This window comes from Rutidosis leptorrhynchoides, chromosome 2, assembly GCF_046630445.1.
Source record: "Rutidosis leptorrhynchoides isolate AG116_Rl617_1_P2 chromosome 2, CSIRO_AGI_Rlap_v1, whole genome shotgun sequence".
Classification (NCBI taxonomy): Eukaryota; Viridiplantae; Streptophyta; class Magnoliopsida; order Asterales; family Asteraceae; genus Rutidosis; species Rutidosis leptorrhynchoides.
Genome location: NC_092334.1, coordinates 454,442,151 through 454,462,426, shown reverse-complemented (window position 1 = coordinate 454,462,426; position 20,276 = coordinate 454,442,151). Strand labels below are relative to the sequence as shown.

The 20,276-nt window shown below is 35.4% G+C and overlaps 1 protein-coding gene across 1 annotated transcript; it reads left to right on the top strand.

Annotated features, from left to right (window-relative positions):
• Positions 1-13,917: 13,917 nt before the first annotated feature.
• On the top strand, positions 13,918-18,391 carry LOC139889298 (uncharacterized). The gene is made up of 7 exons (XM_071872258.1): positions 13,918-14,009; positions 14,164-14,221; positions 15,390-15,447; positions 15,566-15,663; positions 16,071-16,273; positions 16,421-17,699; positions 18,341-18,391. The coding sequence occupies exons 1-7, from the start codon at positions 13,918-13,920 to the stop codon at positions 18,389-18,391; spliced, it is 1,839 nt and encodes a 612-aa protein (XP_071728359.1).
• The last annotated feature ends 1,885 nt before the right edge of the window (positions 18,392-20,276 follow it).

Here is a 20,276-nt window from a genome sequence, read left to right as displayed (position 1 = left end):
TTCTCACCAAAGTGAGAACAAGAACATCGGGCTACAACTATTAAACAAAACGTTCCCACAAGTGACGGAGTCGGTAATTGGGGTAAGAAATGAGGTTTTTAGGTTATTAAGAGACTGTTGGTCATTACGTAACCTTCATCCTTTTGACGACGTTACAACACATTGTCTTACTATCGGTCATAACGGTTATGTTCCACAAAACCAAGGATGGGAAGTGGTATTAGTAAAACCAGAATGCATGACTTGTTTCTGGACGTATGAATTACGTGTCTTTATTGCCTTTGCTGAACGCCTTATTTATTAACTAGAATTATCTTCGCAACTACTTTGTATCAAAGTTTTATGTGCTATATTTCATGCTATATGTAAAAAAAAGTGGTATTGTAAGTTTGCAAGTTATTGTATAAAGGTTTGAATATGATATTTTTTTTGTGATTAGTTTTTCATATAGAATTGTAGTAGTTGAAATGGTATGTTAGCTACAAAGTATGAACTTAACGGGTAGGTACTACCCGAATTAAAGAGTATAAAACGCTAATATGAAGAAAGAGCTTTTATAAATAAGTTCATATTACGCTACGAAATACTATTGACTACTCTTGATATTCTATATGATTAACTCGTTTCATTTGACTATTTTGAAGGAAATGGCACCGACTACTCGACACACCTTGAATATGAGCGAAGAGGAATTTCGTGCCTTTCTTGCTTCAAACATAGCCGCAGTACAGGCTGCGCTACATACCAACAATAACCTTGGATCTAGCAGTACAGGAAATCGTGTAGGATGCACCTACAAAGAATTCACTGCCTGCAAACCTTTGGAATTGGATGGAACCGAAGGACCGATCGGATTGAAACGGTGGACCGAGAAGGTCGAATCGGTGTTTGCCATAAGTAAGTGTACTGAAGAGGACAAAGTGAAGTACGCTACGCATACCTTCACAGGTTCTGCGTTAACATGGTGGAATACCTATCTAGAGCAAGTGGGATAAGATGATGCTTACGCACTACCGTGGTCAGCATTCAAGCACTTGATGAACGAGAATTACCGTCCCAGAACTGAGGTCAATAAGCTCAATACAGAACTTAGAGGGTTACGAACCCAAGGATTTGATATTACCACGTACGAAAGACGATTCACAGAATTATGTCTATTGTGTTCGGGAGCGTTCGAAGATGAGGAATAGAAGATCGACGCGTTTGTGAAAGGCTTACCGGAAAGAATCCAAGAAGATATAAGTTCACACGAGCCCGCCTCCATACAACAGGCATGTAGAATGGCTCACAAACTAGTGAACCAGATTGAAGAAAGAATTAAAGAACAGACTGCTGAAGAGGCCAATGTGAAGCAAATCAAAAGAAAGTGGGAGGAAAACAGTGATAAGAATCACCAATACAACAACAACAGCAATTACAACAATAATCGCAACAACTATCCCAACAATCGCAACATCAATCGCAACTACAACAAACGGCCCAACAACAACAACAACAACAACAACAACAACAACAACAACAACAACAACAACAACAACAACAACAACAACAACAACAACAACAACAACAACAACAACAACAACAACAACAACAACAACAACAACAACAACAACAACAACAACAACAACTACAACAATCATCCCAACAACAATAATAACTGCAACAACAACAACAATCAGAAGCAGCTATGCCAAAGGTGTGAAAAGTATCACTCGGGGTTCTGCACCAAATTTTGCAACAAGTGTAAAAGAAATGGTCATAGCGCGGCAAAGTGTGAGGTCTACGGACCAGGGGTTAACAAAACGAAAGGAACAAATGGTGTCGAAACGAGTAATGGCGGAGCAAGTAGTGTCGGAGCAAGTTATGCCAATGTAGTTTGTTATAAATGTGGAAAACAGGGCCACATTATTAGAAATTGCCCGAACCAGGAGAACACGAATGGACAAGGCCGCAGAAGAGTTTTCAATATTAATGCAGCAGAGGCACAGGAAGACCCGGTGCTTGTTACGGGTACGTTTCTTATTGACAATAAATCTGCTTACGTTTTATTTGATTCGGGTGCGGATAGAAGCTATACGAGTAGAGATTTTTGTGCTAAATTAAGTTGTCCATTGACGCCTTTGGATAGTAAATTTTTACTCGAATTAGCAAATGGTAAATTAATTTCAGCAGATAATATATGTCGGAATCGAGAAATTAAACTGGTTAGCGAAACATTTAAGATTGACTTGATACCAGTAGAGTTAGGGAGTTTTGATGTGATAATCGGTATGGACTGGTTGAAAGAAGTGAAAGCAGAGATCGTTTGTTACAAAAATGCAATTCGCATTATACGAGAAAATGGAAAACCCTTAATGGTGTACGGAGAAAAGGGCAACACGAAGCTACATCTTATTAGTAATTTGAAGGCACAAAAACTAGTAAGAAAAGGTTGCTATGCTGTTCTAGCACACGTCGAGAAAGTACAAACTGAAGAAAAGAGCATCAATGATGTTTCCGTCGCAAAAGAATTTCCCGATGTATTTCCGAAAGAATTACCGGGATTACCCCCACATCGATCCGTTGAATTTCAAATAGATCTTGTACCAGGAGCTGCACCAATAGCTCGTGCTCCTTACAGACTCACACCCAGCGAGATGAAAGAACTGCAAAGCTAATTACAAGAACTTTTAGAGCGAGGTTTCATTCGACCAAGCACATCACCGTGGGGAGCTCCTATTTTGTTTGTCAAGAAGAAAGATTGTACATTCAGGTTGTGTATCGACTACCGAGAGTTGAACAAACTTTCCATCAAGAACCGCTACCCACTACCGAGAATCGACGACTTATTTGATCAACTACAAGGCTCGTCTGTTTATTCAAAGATTGACTTACGTTCCGGGTATCATCAAATGCGGGTGAAAGAAGATGATATTCCAAAGACTGCTTTCAGAACACGTTACGGTCATTACGAGTTTATGGTCATGCCGTTTGGTTTAACTAATGCACCAGCTGTGTTCATGGACCTTATGAACCGAGTGTGTGGACCATACCTTGACAAGTTTGTCATTGTTTTCATTGATGACATACTTATTTACTCAAAGAATGACCAATAACACGGTGAACATTTGAGAAAGGTGTTAGAAGTATTGAGGAAGGAAGAATTATACGCTAAGTTTTCAAAGTGTGCATTTTGGTTGGAAGAAGTTCAATTCCTCGGTCACATAGTGAACAAAGAAGGTATTAAGGTGGATCCGGCAAAGATAGAAACTGTTGAAAAGTGGGAAACCCCAAAAACTCCGAAACACATACGCCAGTTTTTAGGACTAACTGGTTACTACAGAAGGTTCATCCAAGACTTTTCCAGAATAGCAAAACCCTTGACTGCATTAACGCATAAAGGGAAGAAATTTGAATGGAAGGATGAACAAGAGAAAGCGTTTCAGTTATTGAAGAAAAAGCTAACTACGGCACCTATATTGTCATTGCCTGAAGGGAATGATGATTTTTTGATTTATTGTGACGCATCAAAGCAAGGTCTCGGTTGTGTATTAATGCAACGAACGAAGGTGATTGCTTATGCGTCTAGACAATTGAAGATTCACGAACAAAATTATACGACGCATGATTTGGAATTAGGCGCGGTTGTTTTTGCATTAAAGACTTGGAGGCACTACTTATATGGGGTCAAAAGTATTATATATACCGACCACGAAAGTCTTCAACACATATTTAATCAGAAACAACTGAATATGAGGCAGCGTAGGTGGATTGAATTGTTGAATGATTACGACTTTGAGATTCGTTACCACCCGGGGAAGGCAAATGTGGTAGCCGACGCCTTGAGCAGGAAGGACAGAGAACCCATTCGAGTAAAATCTATGAATATAATGATTCACAATAACCTTACTACTCAAATAAAGGAGGCGCAAAAAGGAGTTTTAAAAGAGGGAAATTTAAAGGATGAAATACCCAAAGGATCGGAGAAGCATCTTAATATTCGGGAAGACGGAACCCGGTATAGGGCTGAAAGGATTTGGGTACCAAAATTTGGAGATATGAGAGAAATGGTACTTAGAAAAGCTCATAAAACCAGATACTCAATACATCCTGGAACGGGGAAGATGTACAAGGATCTCAAGAAACATTTTTGGTGGCCGGGTATGAAAGCCGATATTGCTAAATACGTAGGAGAATGTTTGATGTCTTCTAAGGTCAAAGCTGAGCATCAGAAACCATCAGGTCTACTTCAACAACCCGAAATCCCGGAATAGAAATGGGAAAACATTACCATGGATTTCATCACTAAATTACCAAGGATTGCAAGTGGTTTTGATACTATTTGGGTAATAGTTGATCGTCTCACCAAATCAGCACACTTCCTGCCAATAAGAGAAGATGACAAGATGGAGAAGTTAGCATGACTGTATTTGAAGGAAGTCGTCTCCAGACATGGAATACCAATCTCTATTATCTCTGATAGGGATGGCAGATTTATTTCAAGATTCTGGCAGACATTACAGCAAGCATTAGGAAGTCGTCTAGGCAGAGCGAAAGGATGATACAAACGCTTGAAGACATGCTACGAGCATGTGTTATTGATTTCGGAAACAGTTGGGATCGACATCTACCGTTAGCAAAATTTTCCTACAACAACAGCTACCATTCAAGCATTGAGATGTCGCCGTTTGAAGCACTTTATGGTAGAAAGTGCAGGTCTCTGATTTGTTGGAGTGAAGTGGGGGATAGACAGATTACGGGTCCGGAGATAATACAAGAAACTACCGAGAAGATCATCCAAATTCAACAATGGTTGAAAACCGCCCAAAGTCGACAAAAGAGCTACGCTTACATTAAAAGAAAAGATATAGAATTTGAAATTGGAGAGATGGTCATGCTTAAAGTTGCACCTTGGAAAGGCGTTGTTCGATTTGGTAAATGAGGGAAATTAAATCCAAGGTATATTAGACCATTCAAGATTATTGATCGTGTCAGACCAGTAGCTTACTGACTTGAGTTACCTCAACAACTGACGGCTGTACATAACACTTTCCACGTATCGAATTTGAACAACTCGGTCCCATCAAATTCTGAAGGTTTGCAGTTGTGACGATCGCTCCAAATCCATATGGACGAACACGTCATTCATCGATTTCATTGCGAGGTATTTGACCTCTATATGATACGTTTTGTAAATATTGCATTCTTTTGAAAAGGCACACCATAAATGAATATTTAAATCAAAGGTTTTCGACATCTGATGATTTCTACATATAGACAATCACCGTAAATAATAGTTTACAATAGTAATTCCGTTGACAATGAAGTCAAAATAAGATACATGGTGATGATTTGGTGAATGCAACATTTCCTTGATAAATATGCCATGTAAGACTCCATGCACATAGCTTGTCTAACATATAAGCAAACAGTGGAAGACTTCTAGGGAACCTGAGAATAAACTGTAGTGACCCGAACTTTTCCATGTTTATATATATATTAAATGAAATTATTATTTTACATGATTAAGTGTTTCCAACATGTTAAGCAATCAAACTTGTTAAGACTTGATTAATTGAAATAGGTTTCATATAGACAATTGACCACCCAAGTTGATCGGTGATTCACGAACGTTAAAACTTGTAAAAAGTATATGATGACATATATTTGGTTATATATATAGTTAATATGATATTATGATAAGTAAACATATCATTAAGTATATTAACAATGAACTACATATGTAAAAGCAAGACTACTAACTTAATGATTTTGAAACGAGACATATATGTAACGATTATCGTTGTAACGACATTTAATGTATATATATCATATTAAGATATATTCATACATCATAATATCATGATAATATAATAATTTAAAATCTCATTTGATATTATAAACATTGGGTTAACAACATTTAACAAGATCGTTAACCTAAAGGTTTCAAAACAACACTTACATGTAACGACTAACGATGACTTAACGACTCAGTTAAAATGTATATACATGTAGTGTTTTAATATGTATTCATACACTTTTGAAAGACTTCAAGACACTTATCAAAATACTTCTACTTAACAAAAATGCTTACAATTACATCCTCGTTCAGTTTCATCAACAATTCTACTCGTATGCACCCGTATTCGTACTCGTACAATACACAGCTTTTAGATGCATGTAATATTGGTATATATACTCCAATTATCAGCTCTTAGCAGCCCATTTGAGTCACCTAACATATGTGGAAACCATCATTTGGCAACTAGCATGAAATATCTCATAAAATTACAAAAATATGAGTAATCATTCATGACTTATTTACATGAAAACAAAATTACATATCCTTTATATCTAATCCATACACCAACGACCAAAAACACCTACAAACACTTTCATTCTTCAATTTTATTCATCTAATTGATCTCTCTCAAGTTCTATCTTCAAGTTCTAAGTGTTCTTCATAAATTCTACAAGTTCTAGTTTCATAAAATCAAGAATACTTCCAAGTTTGCTAGCTTACTTCCAATCTTGTAGAGTGATCATCCAACCTCAAGAAATCTTTCTTATTTACAGTAAGATATCTTTCTAATATAAGGTAATACTCATATTCAAACTTTGGTTCAATTTCTATAACTATAACAATCTTATTTCGAGTGATGATCTTACTTGAACTTGTTTTCGTGTCATGATTCTGCTTCAAGAATTTCGAGCCATCCAAGGATCCGTTGAAGCTAGATCCATTTTTCTATTTTCCAGTAGGTTTATCCAAGAAACTTAAGGTAGTAATGATGTTCATAATATCATTCGATTCATACATGAAAAGCTATCATATTCGAAGTGGTAAACTTGTAATAACTAGAACATAGTTTAGTTAATTCTAAACTTGTTCGCAAATAAAGTTAATCCTTCTAACTACACTTTTAAAATAAACTATACACATGATCTATATCTATATGATATGCTAACTTAATGATTTAAAACCCGGAAACACGATAAACACCATAAAACCGGATTTACGCCGTCGTAGTTACAACCGGGGGCTGTTTTGGTTTGGATAATTAAAAACTATGAAAAACTTTGATTTAAAAGCTATACTTCTGGGAAAATGATTTTTCTTATGAACATGAAACCATATCCAAAAATCATGGTTAAACTCAAAGTGAAAGTATGTTTTTCAAAACAGTCATCAAGATGTCGTTCTTTCGACGGAAATGACTACCTCTTTCAAACATGACTTTTAACTTGTATTTCCAACTATAAACCTATACCTTTTCTGTTTAGTTTCATAAAGTCAAGTTCAATACGAAACCGTGGCCACTGGAATCACTCAAAACGGATTAGAAACGAAGAAATGGCGAGTAAAACAAGATTGATAAAAACTGCTCATTTTACCTACGTGAAAGTTAGTAATAAATCTATTCCAACCATAACCTAATCAACTTATATTGTATATTATGTAATCTTGAGATACCATAGACACGTATACAATGTTTCGACCTATCATGTCGACCCATCTATATATATATTGCGGAACAACCATAGACACTCTATATGTGAATGTTGGAGTTAGCTATACAGGGTTGAGGTTGATTCCAAAATATATATATAGTTTGAGTTGTGATCAATACTGAGATACGTATACACCAGGTCGTGGATTGATTCAAGATAATATTTATCGATTTATTTCTGTACATCTAACTGTGGACAACTAGTTGTATGTTACTAACGAGGACAGCTGACTTAATAAACTTAAAATATTAAAATGTATTAAAAGTGTTGTAAATATATTTTGAACATACTTTGATATATATATGTATATATTGTTATAGGTTCGTGAATCAACCAGTGGCCAAGTCTTACTTCCCGACGAAGTAAAAATCGGTGAAAGTGAGTTATAGTCCCACTTTTAAAAATCTAATATTTTTGGGATGAGAATACATGCAGGTTTTATAAATGATTTACAAAATAGACACAAAATACGTGAAACTACATTCTATGGTTGAATTATCGAAATCGAATATGCCCCTTTTTATTAAGTCTGGTAATCTAAGAATTATGGAACAGACACCCTGATTGACGCGAATCCTAAAGATAGATCTATTGGGCCTAACAAACCCTATCCAAAGTACCGGATGCTTTAGTACTTCAAAATTTATATCATATCCGAAGGGTGTCCCGGAATGATGGGGATATTCTTATATATGCATCTTGTTAATGTCGGTTACCAGGTGTTCACCATATGAATGATTTTTATCTCTATGTATGGAATATATATTGAAATATGAAATCTTGTGGTCTATTGTTACGATTTGATATATATAGGTTAAACCTATAACTCACCAACATTTTTATTGACGTTTAAAGCATGTTTATTCTCAGGTGAATATTAAGAGCTTCCGCTGTTGCATACTAAAATAAGGACAAGATTTGGAGTCCTTGTTTGTATGATATTATGTAAAAACTGCATTCAAGAAACATATGTCGATTTAATATATTTCTATTGTAAGCCATTATGTAATGGTCGTGTGTAAACAGTATATTTTAGATTATCATTATTTGATAATCTACGTAATGCTTTTGAAACCTTTATTGATAAAATAAAGGTTATGGTTGTTTTAAAAATGAATGCAGTCTTTGAAAAACGTCTCATATAGAGGTCAAAACCTCGCAACGAAATCAATTAATATGGAACGTTTATAATCAATATGAACGGGACATTTCATAAACATGCTAACAAGTGTCAACACAAAGGTTGCTGAGTTCATAGTTTTAGTGTTTCGCATAATCTGTATATAAAGGTGGAACACAAGATTTCAGTTGTTTCATCTGAAACGTTTATCAAAATATTCTACGAAATTGAGCACCCTGGTAACTAAACTTAACGTATATATAATTTATACCCTTTGTATAATCATCTTAATAATACCCGCAAACCAACGTGTACGCTTCTCAAATAGCATACGTTCGTTAAAAGGCTAGTGCTCTAGTTAAGACGGGGATATCAAGCCCTATGGATCCATATACTACTACTCGCGCCCACCAGTTCTTATAACCGGTAGTTACTAGTTACCAAAGCTAAGGGATTTTCGGTTCAAACTCAGTATAGAATTTAGTATGTACTTATGTCCATTGTTTAAAACAAAGTGCATGTATTCTCAGCCCAAAAATATATATTGCAAAAGCATTTAAAAAGGGAGCAAATGAAACTCACCTTAGCAGCACATAAGGTCATTCATCAAAAAGTGACCGTAACTCGGAATGCAAGATTAACCGTAGATCTCAACCTAGAGAACATATGTTGGTCAATACATGTCTAATAAACTAGGATAGGTTATAGTGTATCACAATCCTAATGCTCGAGATCGACATACAAAAGTTATCAAAAGTCATTTCAAAAAGTCAATTTTGACAATTGTTCAACAAAACGAGACGTGCCTTATATAAGGATTCATTTACTTGGCTAGTAGTATTTTATCAATCTCATAAACAGGTTGTTTAAATATTAATTGCAGATTCAAAAGCAATTCCAATTAACGTCAATTATAATTCAGTTGACCATATCTTTTGATTCGTTCATCGAAATTACGCGATTTCTAAATGAAAAGTTATTGATTCTTCGCCAGCTTTTCGAAAACATGTATATCATATACCTTTTACCAGTAATATATGTATTTAATTCGTGATTCATTATAAACTGTTTAATGATGAAATTTAGCATACAAGCATGTATAAATATATATTTGAGCACTAGACATGTATACACTATTAATATATAAAAGATAAGATATGAATGCTCACGTATCAATATTGATATTCAATATTGCAGAAAAGTACGTAGACGCAACAGAGATGATAAATACTAGGTTTGACTTGCGAACAATACCCATGAACATTACCCATAACCTCCATAGCTATAACCCATAATTTCCTTAGTTCTATCCCGTTTGAAGCTTGTTTTGAAAGTGACACGCTCATGACCTCGTCGTAATATTTTATGTATAATATTACTAAAAGTATTAAGATTAGTAATAATAATAATATTAATAATAATAATAATATAATATAATAATAATAATAATAATAATAAATAAATAAATAAATACTTACGGAGTAATATGTGTAAAAAACATGCGCAAGAAACCTGGTATTTATAGCCATAATTCCTGATTCTGATGCCCATGCGATCGCATGGGTTTTATGCCTATTTCTCATGCGATCGCATGGCCGTCAGATCCAGCTCACATATTGTTTGTTTTCTTGTTTGTCGACATAATTAAATATAATATATATAATTTAAATAATTAATTATATATTATATTAAATTCATGTGCATAGTTGACTTGTAATTTTCGTTCCGATGACTCGTACGTTGTCACTCGACTTATGTCCCGGTTCCGGTTTCTCGAACGCATTTTCGTACGCTTAGAAAACTAGCAATTTACGTTTTGTGACTCGTACTTTTGTCAAAATATAGTCTTAAATTATCAATAAACTATATCATTCAAAGTGTATCTTAAACTTTCGAGTGTTTTGGTCATTTACTTCTATAAATCATTGTCTCGCTGTTTGTTAATATATATATATATATAATAACAAATCGTTTTATGACCAAGTTAATATATATTTTCAACATTCATAAACATGTTTTAAATATACGTCGTAAGTTATTCATACAATTAATATTCCAACTTATCATATATATTCAAATAAATATTTAAACCAATAAGTTTAATGTACGGTATCAAAAAAAATTAATACATTGTTACGTTTTCAAGTTATAGTATATATATATGTATCTATATACATATAATTATTCGCGAATCGTCGATAACAACCGAAAGGTATTTGAATATATGAAAATAGTTCAAAAATTTTAAGATTCAGTTTTACAGACTTTGTTTATCGTGTCGAAAATGTTACTCATACAAAGATTAAGTTTAAATTTGGTCAGAAATTTCCGGGTCATCACAGTACCTACCCGTTAAAGAAATTTCGTCCCGAAATTTGAGTGAGGTCGTCATGACTAACAATAAAAATGTTTTCATGCCGTATATGTGTTGATAAATAGAGTTTTATCACCGTTGAATAATATGGATAAAACAATCCGATTATTCGAAGTGTATGAGAGAAGTTATCGTAAAAGAGTGAAATGGAGAATAGAGATTCGTCTTAACTCTTGATGTATTAACCATTGATTTTCGTAATTTAAGGAATAAAAAATCTTCATAATCTAAATAAGATTTGATTCTTCGAAATTTAAGGAAATTAAGATTTCTTTTGATTAAATGCGTAATTTGCCTCGATTGCTATGTTTGATATTTCGCTATAAATTGACCTCTTCCGTTTCATTATTTTCATCACTCTTACATCTTCTTCCTCATTTCCTATTTTCAAAAGATTGTAAAAATGCTTCATCCAGTTCTGATTCTTGATATACTCCTAACTTTCATATCTGTCATTCTTCTTTTTCATCTACCACCGGAGGAAGTTATTTTCTTCTACCATTACCTTGGGGTTATAGTGTTTTTCATTCTCCCGTGTCTTTATATTGCTATACGCATTGATATACATAGTTTGTAATTTCTGGGTGGTTGTTGGGTTTTATATCTTCCCTTATATTTCGATGTCTCTGCTTCTGTCTTTCCATAATCATTGACATCCACAGTTAATACTCTCTCCAATTTACTGTGATTTATATATACTCCCATTGATATTTGAAGCGACCCGTCCTAATCCATCTGGACGTAGTCCATATCGATTACAAACGATTCACAATAGTTGATTACATCGCGAGGTACTTGACCTCTATATGATACATTTTACAAACATTGCATTCGTTTTTAAAAGACAAATTTACTTTACATCGAAAGCTGACTACATGCATACCAATTCATAATATATTCAACTATAATTAACTTAGTAATAATCTTGATGAACTCGACAACTCGAATGCAACGTCCTTTGAAATATGGCATGAATGACTCCAAGTAATATTTCTAATATGAGCAATTGCACAGCGGAAGATTTCTTTCGTACTTGAGAATAAACATGCTTTAAAGTGTCAACCAAAAGGTTGGTGAGTTCATTAGTTTAACATCAATAATCATTTCATAATTTTAATAGACCACAAGATTTTATATTTCCACTTCTCATAAACATACGTCCCATGCATAGAGACAAAAATATCATTCATATGGATTGAACACCTGGTAACCGACATTCACAATATGCATATAAGAATATCCCCATCAATCCGGGATCCTCCTTCGGACATGATATAAAATTTCAAAATACTAAAGCATCCGATACTTTGGATGGGGCTTGTTGGGCCCGATAGATCTATCTTTAGAGTTCGCGTCAATTAGGGTGTCTGTTCCCTAATTCTTAGATTACCAGACTTAATAAAAAGGGGCATATTCGGTTTAATAATCCAACCATAGAATGTAGTTTCGATCACTTGTGTCTATTTCGTAAAGCATTTATAAAAATTGCGCATGTATTCTCAGCCCAAAAATATAAAGGGTAAAAAGGCATATGAAACTCACCTAATGTATTTTGTAGTAAAAATACATATGACGATATTGAACAATGCAGGGTTGGCCTCGGATTCACGAACCTATATCATTCATTTATATTTATATATATTAAAACATGTACTTGTAATCGAATAAATTTATATATTATTATTAATAGTATACTTGTTATATTATGTTATATAGATAAACTTAATATATTTAATTCATACTTTGTACGTAATTAATACTTATCTTATTAAATTTTAATGTAACTTAATTAATAACAAAATATATTATTAAGTACTATTAATATTGTGATAAAGTGTTTATATAAATTTTTATTTGTAGTTATGACAATAATAATAATGGTACTAATTCTAATAACTATATTACTAATAATAATAATAACAATAGCAATCATAAAAATGACAATAATAATAATAATAATAATAATAATAATAATAATAATAATAATAATAATAATAATAATAATAATAATAATAATAATAATAATAATAATAATAATAATAAAATGATAAATTAAAATGGCTACCTCATAATGTAAGCCTTTTCTAAAAAAAAAATGTCTCGAGCATGGTTCGAAACCGAGACCTTTCATTCCCTGCCAACACTCCTTAACCATCCTTCCATGCTTACATTTCTGATATAAACCCCCTTGAATTTTTTTATAACACGAATTTATGTATTTGAAATTCATTCTTCTTCCTCAAAAATTTCGGTCCAACAGAGACACAACACTTGGCCCAACCTAAACTCGGCCCAACTATAATCTAGATGAAGCCCATCAACGATTTAATAAGCCCTAATCTCATTCTCATCCTCAATCAATCTAAAAGGGACCAGCGGTTAAATAAAAAAAAATCAAGTTGTATACAACCTTTTTAATCATCATCATCATCGGCCGTATCATCATGCATGTAACATCATCCTCTCTCATCATCAATATCGGCATAATACAGTGGCCTCGGCACAAACAGAAAATGACCCAATCCAGCACCTCGTTAATCAAACCCAAAAAGGAAGTCCAAAAGCAAGTTATACGGTCCAAAAGAAGGAGTAGGTCACGACCCATGATATCAGTTTGTTTTGGGTTTTGCAGTTTATTCAAAATGAACCATAGGTGAATATTTTACTCGTATACTTTCCAAAAGTAACACACTTTTGTCTGCCACAAATACTAATTGATTGATATGTGTCCTTTTATATCATGCATAACAATCTTTAAATAAATAAACAAATGGTGAAGTGGTTAATTCGGTCCACATGGGTTCAGAAGATAGTACAGCTAACGAATGATTAATATATTATCACCTCAACATAACCTTCATCGTCATTTGTAATTTGCTGTAAAAAAAATATATCGGCGGTTCATATATTCCACGGCTCAAAAGAAAATTTAATGGGTTTGATTAACACAAAAACTCACACGGGTTCGGTTTGGGGTGCTCAATCGAAACAGAAGAACAATAGCAGCAACGAATATAACTTGAAGTGAGTTTGTGTTTGTGGTGTTTGGGTTACGTGGTATTGATGGTTTTCGAATTGGTTCTGAGGAGAGACAAGGTGGTGATAATATGGGTTTCATGAATAAGTTTTCTATCATAAGGATTTTATGATTTATGATGATATAAGATGGGAATGATAGTGATAATGAGATGAAACAAATCATAAGGTTTGATCAAGGTGAAAGGTGGTCCGATTTGGTATACACGTGTATGTATCTATATAGATGAAAAGTTCGGGAAGGTTTGCAAAGTGATGGTTTTTGAAGCTAATCAGTAAACAGAAATAAATAAACTGTAGGTTGGTTGCAATTGATTTCTAACAAGAAATAGAAAGAAAAATATACACAAGTGGTGAATAAGGGTCAACAGTTATTCATTCGATCAGACAAATCAACAAGAAAAAGATAAAAATAAAAGTGAAGCAGACATCTAACAGAATTTGGATCATTACTGTGGTTGATTATTGATTTGTATGATTTCAAATATAAAAGAACAAAATATACAGTGTCTGAAAGTTACATGAAACCGACTCCACAATTTAATAGCAGTGATAATATTTTTAATAATAAAAATGTGTAAATACTTTAACAATAATAGTTCTATTAATAATAATAAATGATAACACTGTTAATAATCATTATTAATAATAATAATGATATGAATAATGGTAATAATGTTGATAACTAAAATAATAATGATGATAATAATACTATTATAAATGATATTAATAATAATACTAATTACAATAATATTAGTGATAATAGTATAACAATTTATATTTACATCCATTTTCATCATAATGTAAATGATACTATTGTAGATGTTAATATTAAAAATAAAAATATTATTACTATAACAATTATAGTTTAATTTATAATTACATTTATTATATCAGATATTAACATTTCCAGTTATTAATTACATGCTATAAATAATACTAATAATAATACTTAATGTCAATATCTAATAATAATAATTCTTAGTTCAATTGATTAAATATTGTTATTTCCAATTATTATATTTATTTACCTTTATATTTGTATACACATGTACATACATATTTACAAATAATTTGTTTATGAAGAATTTTATTTATCAATATCACATTGACTCTGACTCCCAACGTTTCTCTCTGACTCTGACTCTACATCTCCAAAAAACAAAAACCCACTTTGGACTTAAATCGACGATTGCTGCCATTCTAGAACAAATTAGAAGCTGAGACCCACACCATTCAACTCGCGCAATTTTCCCGGACCCAACCGTACCTTTTTTTCCGGTGATTGTTGTGCCACCCGCCGCCACTCGCCGCACGCGTCGTCGCGAGAACTAACCCATAACCGTTATCTTTTTCTAAATTTTGCAGGGCTCCATCACCAAGAGGGTGCTGACTGCTAGCCGTGTACCGCCGAGGACTGCTGCCGGTTAACGCCGCTAATTGTGGACGTGTACCGCCGCTGACCAGGGCCGCTTCAGCTGCCTATTGAATTAGAAGCCGTAACCTACATCATTAAACTTGCGGCATTTTTCTGATTCTGTGAGTTCGATTTTCGCCGGCAAGCGTTTCGAAACGCGCCGCCACGCGCCGTCGCTCAGTTCGCCGGAATTTTTTCCGGGCACTTTCTCTGTTCTTTTCGCAGGTATTAAAACGAAGCCTCGCAAATTCCGCCGCCTCCTGCTGCCCTTGTGCCGTCGCTAGTCACCGCTGCCGGAATTTCCTTGTTTACACAAGGCTGTGTTTATTTCTTTCTACCCTTAAACTTCTTTTACCCTTAACCTTACTTTGACTGTATTATCCTAATCTTGTGAGCCTTACTTTTTTGTATACTAGTTACGTGATTGGTATTATTAGAATATACGGAGTATTTTTCTAACTTGCTGAACTTGTTTTTTTATTTATTTTCTTATCTCATCTATTTATTTCTTACCACTTGCTATCTTTTTCCTATCTTTTGCCTTACTTTGACTGTTTACTATTGTATAGCCCGGTCTTTATTGTATTTTACTTTTTTGTTTTGAATTCTCTCAATTTTTATTTTCTTTATAGGTTAATATAGACCCTACTAGCACCTATGATCACCTGAGGTCATGTCCTCCTAGATTAGGGGCGGATAGGACTAGAGGTGTTAGAGGGGGTAATAGGGTTGCTACCCCGGGTGGGATTAGAGTGGGTAGTTGGAATATAGGAACCTTGACGGGCAAGAGGATTGAGCTCGTTGATACATTTCTTAAGAGTAATGTAGACATAAGGTGTGTTCAAGAGACTAGATAGAAGGGTGAAGGGGCGGTAGATATTAAAGACTATAGGTTGTGGTACTCGGGTTCTAGGATAGCACGAAACGGGGTAGGTATCTTTTTGGGCAAACTACATAAGGATAACGTTGTTGACGTGAGTAGGCTTAGCGATAGGATTATGTCGGTTAGTCTAATTATTAAGGAGGAGACTTTCACGGTCATAAGCGCATACGCACCTCACACGGGCTTAAGTGATGCGGAGAAGAAGAGTTTTTGGGAATTGTTAGATGAGGTAGTGAGGGGGTGCCCAGCGGACCATCGACTGATTATAGGGGGTGATCTGAATGGACACATAGGAGTGGAGGCAGAAGGTTACGAGGGAGCCCATGGGGGCTTTGGGTTTGGCCCTAGAAATGAAGAAGGGCTCTCAATCCTGGAGTTTGCCATTGCCCACGAGATGGTCGTAGCAAACTTTTTCTTCAAGAAGAGGGATGCTCAGTTAGCTACTTTTCATAGCGGGGGTCGTAGCACCCAGATTGACTTTTTGCTCCTCCGTAAAGGGGAACTTAGGACTTGTAGGGACTGTAAGGTCCTTCCAGCATTGACTTGCTCCTCCCAGCATCGATTGTTGGTCATGGACCTAGTCACTCGGGGAAGAGTTGGTAGGAGGGCCAGGGTTGTGCAACCTAGAGTCCTTTGGAAGAACCTGCATGGAGCGAATGCAGAGACTTTTAGAGCGACTGTTGCTGATAGATTAAGGGTAGAAGGGGATTACGTAGCCCCTACTGATGTAGATCAGATTTGGAACCGCATGGCGTCCGCTATCAGAGATGTGGCAAAAGAGACCTTAGGGGTGGCAATAGGGACATCGAGAGCCCATAAGAGTAGTAGAGAATCGTGGTGGCTTAATGACGATGTCCAAATGAAAGTCGCGTTAAAACAGACGAGGTTTAGGGAGCTCATTACTTTTGGAGAAGGGACACCTGCAGAGAGAACTAGGATAGAAGAAAGATATAAAGAATCTAAAAGAGAAGCAAAGAAGGCCGTAGCTATTACTAAAGACAAAGCATATGAAGATTTATATAGGAAACTAAACTCTAAAGAGGGAGCTAATGACATATATAGGATAGCTAAAGCTAGGGAGCGAAGAAGCAGGGACTTGGTTAACGTCAAATTTATCAAGAATGAAGCGGGTCAAACTATAGTGAAAGAAGACCTTATTAGGAATAGATGGGAGGAGTATTTTGCATCCCTCTTCTGTAGGGAAAGACCCGAGCGGAACGGGGAACTCCATGAGGTTCGTGAGTATCAAAACAACTGTTTCTGTACGAGGATTAACCAGGAGGAAGTTAGATCTTCTCTACGAAAGATGGGGAGAAACAAAGCAGTAGGACCAGACCAAATTCCGATTGAGGCATGGAGGTGCCTAGGAGATGAAGGGGTTAGATGGCTGACAAACCTTTTCAACATGACGTTTAGAAGCACAAAGATGCCTATGGAATGGAGACTTAGTGAGGTTATTCCCATTTACAAGAATAAGGGAGATGCGCAAATATGTAGTAATTATAGAGGCATAAAGTTACTTAGTCATACAATGAAGCTTTGGGAGAGAGTGATTGAGACGAGGCTCCGACGTGAGACAAAGGTTTCAGAGAACCAGTTCGGTTTCATGCCAGGACGTTCGTCGATAGAAGCGATCCACATCGTTAGAAGCCTTATGGAGAAGTATAGGGAAAAACAAAAGAACCTACACATGGCATTCGTAGACTTGGAAAAGGCTTATGACTGTGTTCCGCGTGAGCTGATTTGGAAGACCCTTAATGTTAGGGGTGTCCCAAGTAGATATATAAGGACTATTAGAGATATGTATGAGGGGGCGAAGACTCGTGTACGTACGACGGTAGGAAACACTGAGTTTTTCCCAGTAGAGGTAGGTTTACATCAGGGATCGGCCCTTAGCCCATATCTTTTCGCTTTGATTCTAGACGAACTGACTCAAAGGATACAAGATAACATCCCATGGTGCCTAATATTCGCGGACGATATTGTATTAGTTTCGGATTCCCAGGATGAGCTTAACAGAAGGATAGAGCAATGGAGGAGCGCCCTAGAATCAAATGGCCTACGGATTAGCAGACTTAAATCAGAGTACCTTAGATGCGATTTCAGGACGAGCGAAGAGGAACAAGAGGATATTGTGGACGTCCGAATTGGGGACCAAATTTTACCTCCACAAGAGTCCTTTAGATATTTAGGCTCGATGCTTCACAAATCGGGAAGGATAGATGAGGACGTGACACATCGTATACGAGTAGGATGGTTGAAGTGGAGGGCAGCGAAAGGGGTATTGTGCGACAAGAAGGTACCCCTTAAATTGAAAGGGAAATTCTTCAAGGTGGCAATCAGACCGGCCATGTTGTACGGATCGGAGAGTTGGCCAATGACGAAAGCCCAGGAGAGAAGGATGGAGGTGGCAGAAATGAGGATGCTTAGGTGGACGTGTGGTAAGACAATGCTAGATTTGATACCAAATGGAGTTTTTAGGGAGAACTTGAAAGTTGGGAACATAACCAACAAGCTGAGGGAAGGACGACTAAGATGGTTTGGACATGTTTTGAGGCGCCCACTTTTAGCCCCGGTTAGGAGAGTCGAGACCCTTGTTGTTGGGGGCGTAAGGAGAAGGGGTAGACCCAGACGTAGGTTGGAGGATAGATTGAAGCTTGACATGAAGGAGCTCTTATTGACTGAGGACATGACTTCTGATAGGAATTTGTGGAGGAGTAGAATTAGAATAGATGACTAGGCTTTACATTTTGTTTATTTTTTTATATATTTATATTATATTTCCTGCCTACTTGCTTGTGTGCCTTATCGTATTGGCTGTACCTTTTTTACGGTTATATTATATATCTATACTTATTGTAGCATTTTCAGAGGATTTATTGCACTATATGGTTACATGTTTGTATTACATTATATAGCAATTAATTTATACATACTTACATATCACATGCTTTTATGCTATCATTGTATGCTTATTTGTCTATGTTTACATTGTATACCATCTATTTTATACTGCATAGTATACCTACATGCTTCTTACCAACATGTTTTCGTATACTTATTGTACTTACATGACTGGTTATACTTGCATATTTGACACGCACATATTTTAATTATATGTTATATTACATTATTTTGTTACATGCTTTATTTACCTATACATATCGTATTGATATATACTTTATTCATGGTAAAGTTTATTTTTTATCTACTCTACTTGTATACTTTTACTGCACATATTGGAATTCATGGTTCTTTATGGTCGGAGGTCCCTAAGAAGCAGCCTCTCTGCTCTACAAAATAGGGAGGGACGACTTCCTCTACCTGGGGACCGATAGGTATCCGTGGGGTGGAGGAATGACTTCCCTTTTACTTTAGGGTAGAGGAAAGGACTGTCTACATCTAACCTCCCCCATACTCCACTCTAGTGGAATTAGGTATTGTTGTTGTTGTTGTAATCGTCGGGAATAGTCAAAAGACAAATGAATACATGAACATAGTTCCAAAATCTTCGAGACTCAACATTATAGACTTTGCTTATCGTATCGAAAACATATAAAGATTAAGTTTAAATTTGGTCGGAAATTCCCGAGTCGTCACAATATTTTGAAGCTTCATGCTTTTGTTTTATCTTCCCGACTTTAAATCAAGCGAATAATGGTCCAGAATTCATAGGTATGAATTTCGGAATGAACATAATTAATGTTCTAAAAAAACGGTAATAGCACAATCTGACTTGTCAAATTACCAGAATACCTTGAAAAAGACCGAATCATTAAGAAAATATTTTCTTGATAGTTTAGAGGTTAAATAGAATGAAAGAGTTATGTAACATGGTTTATAATAAGGGTATGATCTGTGAACCTTTATCACGTTCCATTAGAAACTCAGCATGACTTACTGTAATATAATCACGTTGATCAAGTGTCAGTATATTATACTAACTCATGCTTCA